Consider the following 3,054-nt stretch of genomic DNA (forward strand, 5'->3'; position numbering starts at 1 on the left):
CCTGGACTCTTACTTCTTGCGAGATTTTTGATTACTGAATCAATTTCATTGCTGGTTATGAGTTTGTTCAGTTTTTCTATTTCTTCCTGTTTCAATTTTGGTAGTTTATGTGTTTCTAGGAATGCATCTATTTCTTCCACATTGACTACTTTGTTCACATATATTTGTCATATATTCTCTTACACTTTTATTTCTTCAGTGTTGGTTGAGATCTCTCCTCTTTCATTCATGATTTTATTTATTTGGGTCTTCTCTTTTCTTTTTGAAAAGTCTTGCTAGGCATCTATCAGTCTTGTTAATTCTTTCAAAAAGACCAGCTCCCACATTTGTTGATCTGTTACCCTGTTTGTTTGTGTTCTTTTGTTTTGTTTTGTTTTTATTTCTATATCATTGATTTCTTCTTCTTTTCTTTTTACACAACACAGGAGTTTTAATGTCCCATCCACCTTTGTGGGAAGGGAGGTTGCACTACACACTTTTGGTGACTTCCCAAATTTGTCTGGCACTTTGTTACAGAAAGTATTTTGTCCAATTTATTATGGGCTTAGGATACTAGAAGCCACATAAAATTGGTTGCTCAACCCCTCTGGGGTGGGGCGGAGAAGGTAGACAGGGAGGTCGTCTGGGACAGATGGGCAGACCATGTGTATGGGCTCAAGGTCTGGATGACTGAGGTACTTGATCCTGGGTGGCTGCTGGGGTTGCTGAGGGCAGTCTGAGTGCTTACACTGGGTAGATGCTGCTCTGGTGGACTTCGTCTGCCCAGTCCACCAGCTTACTGCTCTGAAATCATAACTGGGTCTCTCTCTGGACCCCCTCCACAGAGTCAGTGTGGATGATTCTGCTGATGTGGATGCTGACGTCCTCCCTGATGGTGCCAGGGGCAGCCTCAGCTGAGTCAATGTGTCCTATTATGACCCTTGAGGAGCAGACCACTTTGGGGCGATCTGAGACCATGGCCACCACAGGGCCAGAGGTCATGTAGCTGATGATGGCTGGGTAGAAGGGCTTCCTTTGCAGGTCATGGTAGTGCTCAGCAAGGACTCTCTCTGGAGCCTTCAGCATCTTCATTTCCACCAGCTTGAGGTCCCTCCTCTCAAAAGTGCTGGACCACATCCCCAACAAGCTGCTGCTGCACCCCAACTGGCTTCACTGCAACCAGGGTTAGCTCCCGGGCCTAGGAGGACCTTCCCGAGTTGGGGCATGTGAGCAGGCTTGGGCCAGGGCTCATGGGCCACTGAGCAACCCCAGCAGTGTGGTGCACCCCAGAGACCACCCTTGGCCCATGGGCCGATGACTCTATATCATTGATTTCTGCTATAATCTTTATTATTCCTCTTCTCCTGGTGGGTTTAGGCTTTAGTTGTTGTTCTTTTTCCAGCTCCTTTAGGTTTAAAGTTAGGTTTTGTATTTGAGAATTTTCTTCTTTCTTGAGAAAGGCCTGTACTGCTATATACTTCCATCTTAGGACCACCTTTGCTGCATCCCAAAGGTTTTGAAATGTTTGTTGTGTTTTCATTTTCATTTCCTTCCATGTATTTTTTAAATTCTTCTTTAATTTCCTGGTTGACCCATTCATTTTTTAGAAGGATTCTCTTTAATCTCCATGTATTTGTGTTCCTTCCATTTTTTTTTCTTGTGGTTGACTTCAAGTTTTAAAGCACTGTGTTCTGAAAATATGCATGGTATAATTTCAGTCTTTTTGTACTGGTTGAGACCTGATTTGTAACCCTTTTGGGGAATGTTCCATGTGCACTTGAGAAGAATGTGTATTCTTGCTGTTTTAGGATGAAATGCTCTGACTGTATCTGTGAAGTCCATCTATTCCAGTGTGTCATTCAAAGACATTGTTTCCATGTTGATCTTCTGCTTAGACGATTTGTCCATAGCTGGAATGGGGTATTAAAATATCTTATTATTATTGTATTATTGTCAATGTGTAAGTTTGTTATTAATTGGTTTATATATTTGGCTGCTCCCAAGTTAGGGGCATAAATATTTACAATTGATAGATCTTCTTGTTGGATAGGCACTTCTATTATGATATAGTGTCCTTCTCTATTTCTCCTTAAAGTCTTTGGCTTAAAATCTAGTTTGTCTGACATAAAGATGGCTACTCCAGCTATCTTTTGATTTCCATTGGCATGATAAATGGTTCTCCAACCACTAACTTTCAATCTGGAGGTGTCTTTAGGTCTAAAACAAGTCTCTTGTAAGCAGCATATTGATAGGTCGTGTGTTTTATCCATTCTGATAACCTTTGTGTTTTGATTGGAGCACTGAGTCCATTTACATTCAGAGTAATTATTGAAATATATGAATTGAGTGACATCGTTTTACCTGTAAACTAGCTGTTCCTGATGATTGTCTCTGTTCCTTTCTGGTCTTTGTTACTTTGGGGCTCTATATTTGCTGAAAGAATCCCCTTTAATACATCCTGCAGGGCTGGTTTAGTGTTCATAAATTCCTTTAGTTTTTGTTTGTTCTGGAAACTTTATCTCTCCTTCTATTCTGAATGACAGCCTTGCTGAATAAAGTATTCTTGGCTGCATATTTTTTCCCATTTAGCACTTGAATATACCATGCCAGTCCTTTCTGGCCCGTTAGGTCTCTGTGGACAGGTCTGCCAGCCTTATGTGTCTACCTTTGTAGTTTAAGGACCTCTTCTCCTCAGCTGCTTTCAGGATTTTCTCTTTATCTTTGAAACAGTCAAGCTTCACTGTTATATATGGAGGTGTTGACCTATTTTTATTGATTTTGAAGAAGGTTCTCTGCACCTCCTGGACTTGGATGCCTGTTTCCTCCCCCAGATTAGGGAAGTTCTTACATATAATTTGTTCAAATAATCTTTCTGCCCCTCTCTCCTGCTATTCATCTTCTGGGGCTCCTATTATCCAGATATTATTTTGCTTTATTGCAGAGTTCTCTTAGTTTCCCTTTGTGATCTACTAGTTTTCTTCTCTTTTTCTTTCAGCGTTCTTATTTTCCATCATTTTATCTTTTATATCACTGACTCTTCTGCCTTGTTCACTCTCATGTTTTAGCCTCCATTTG

General features: G+C 40.8%; 1 protein-coding gene across 1 annotated transcript; it reads right to left on the reverse strand.

Moving 5' to 3' along the window:
- Positions 1-696: 696 nt before the first annotated feature.
- Positions 697-1,071, reverse strand: LOC116628116 (nucleoside diphosphate kinase, mitochondrial-like). The gene has a single exon (XM_032398225.1). It carries the CDS (start codon positions 1,069-1,071, stop codon positions 790-792), a length of 282 nt encoding a protein of 93 aa, XP_032254116.1. The 3' UTR covers positions 697-789.
- Between the last annotated feature and the right edge of the window lie 1,983 nt (positions 1,072-3,054).

Source organism: Phoca vitulina, unplaced genomic scaffold (assembly GCF_004348235.1).
Source record: "Phoca vitulina isolate PV1807 unplaced genomic scaffold, GSC_HSeal_1.0 scaffold112, whole genome shotgun sequence".
Taxonomy (NCBI): domain Eukaryota; kingdom Metazoa; phylum Chordata; class Mammalia; order Carnivora; family Phocidae; genus Phoca; species Phoca vitulina.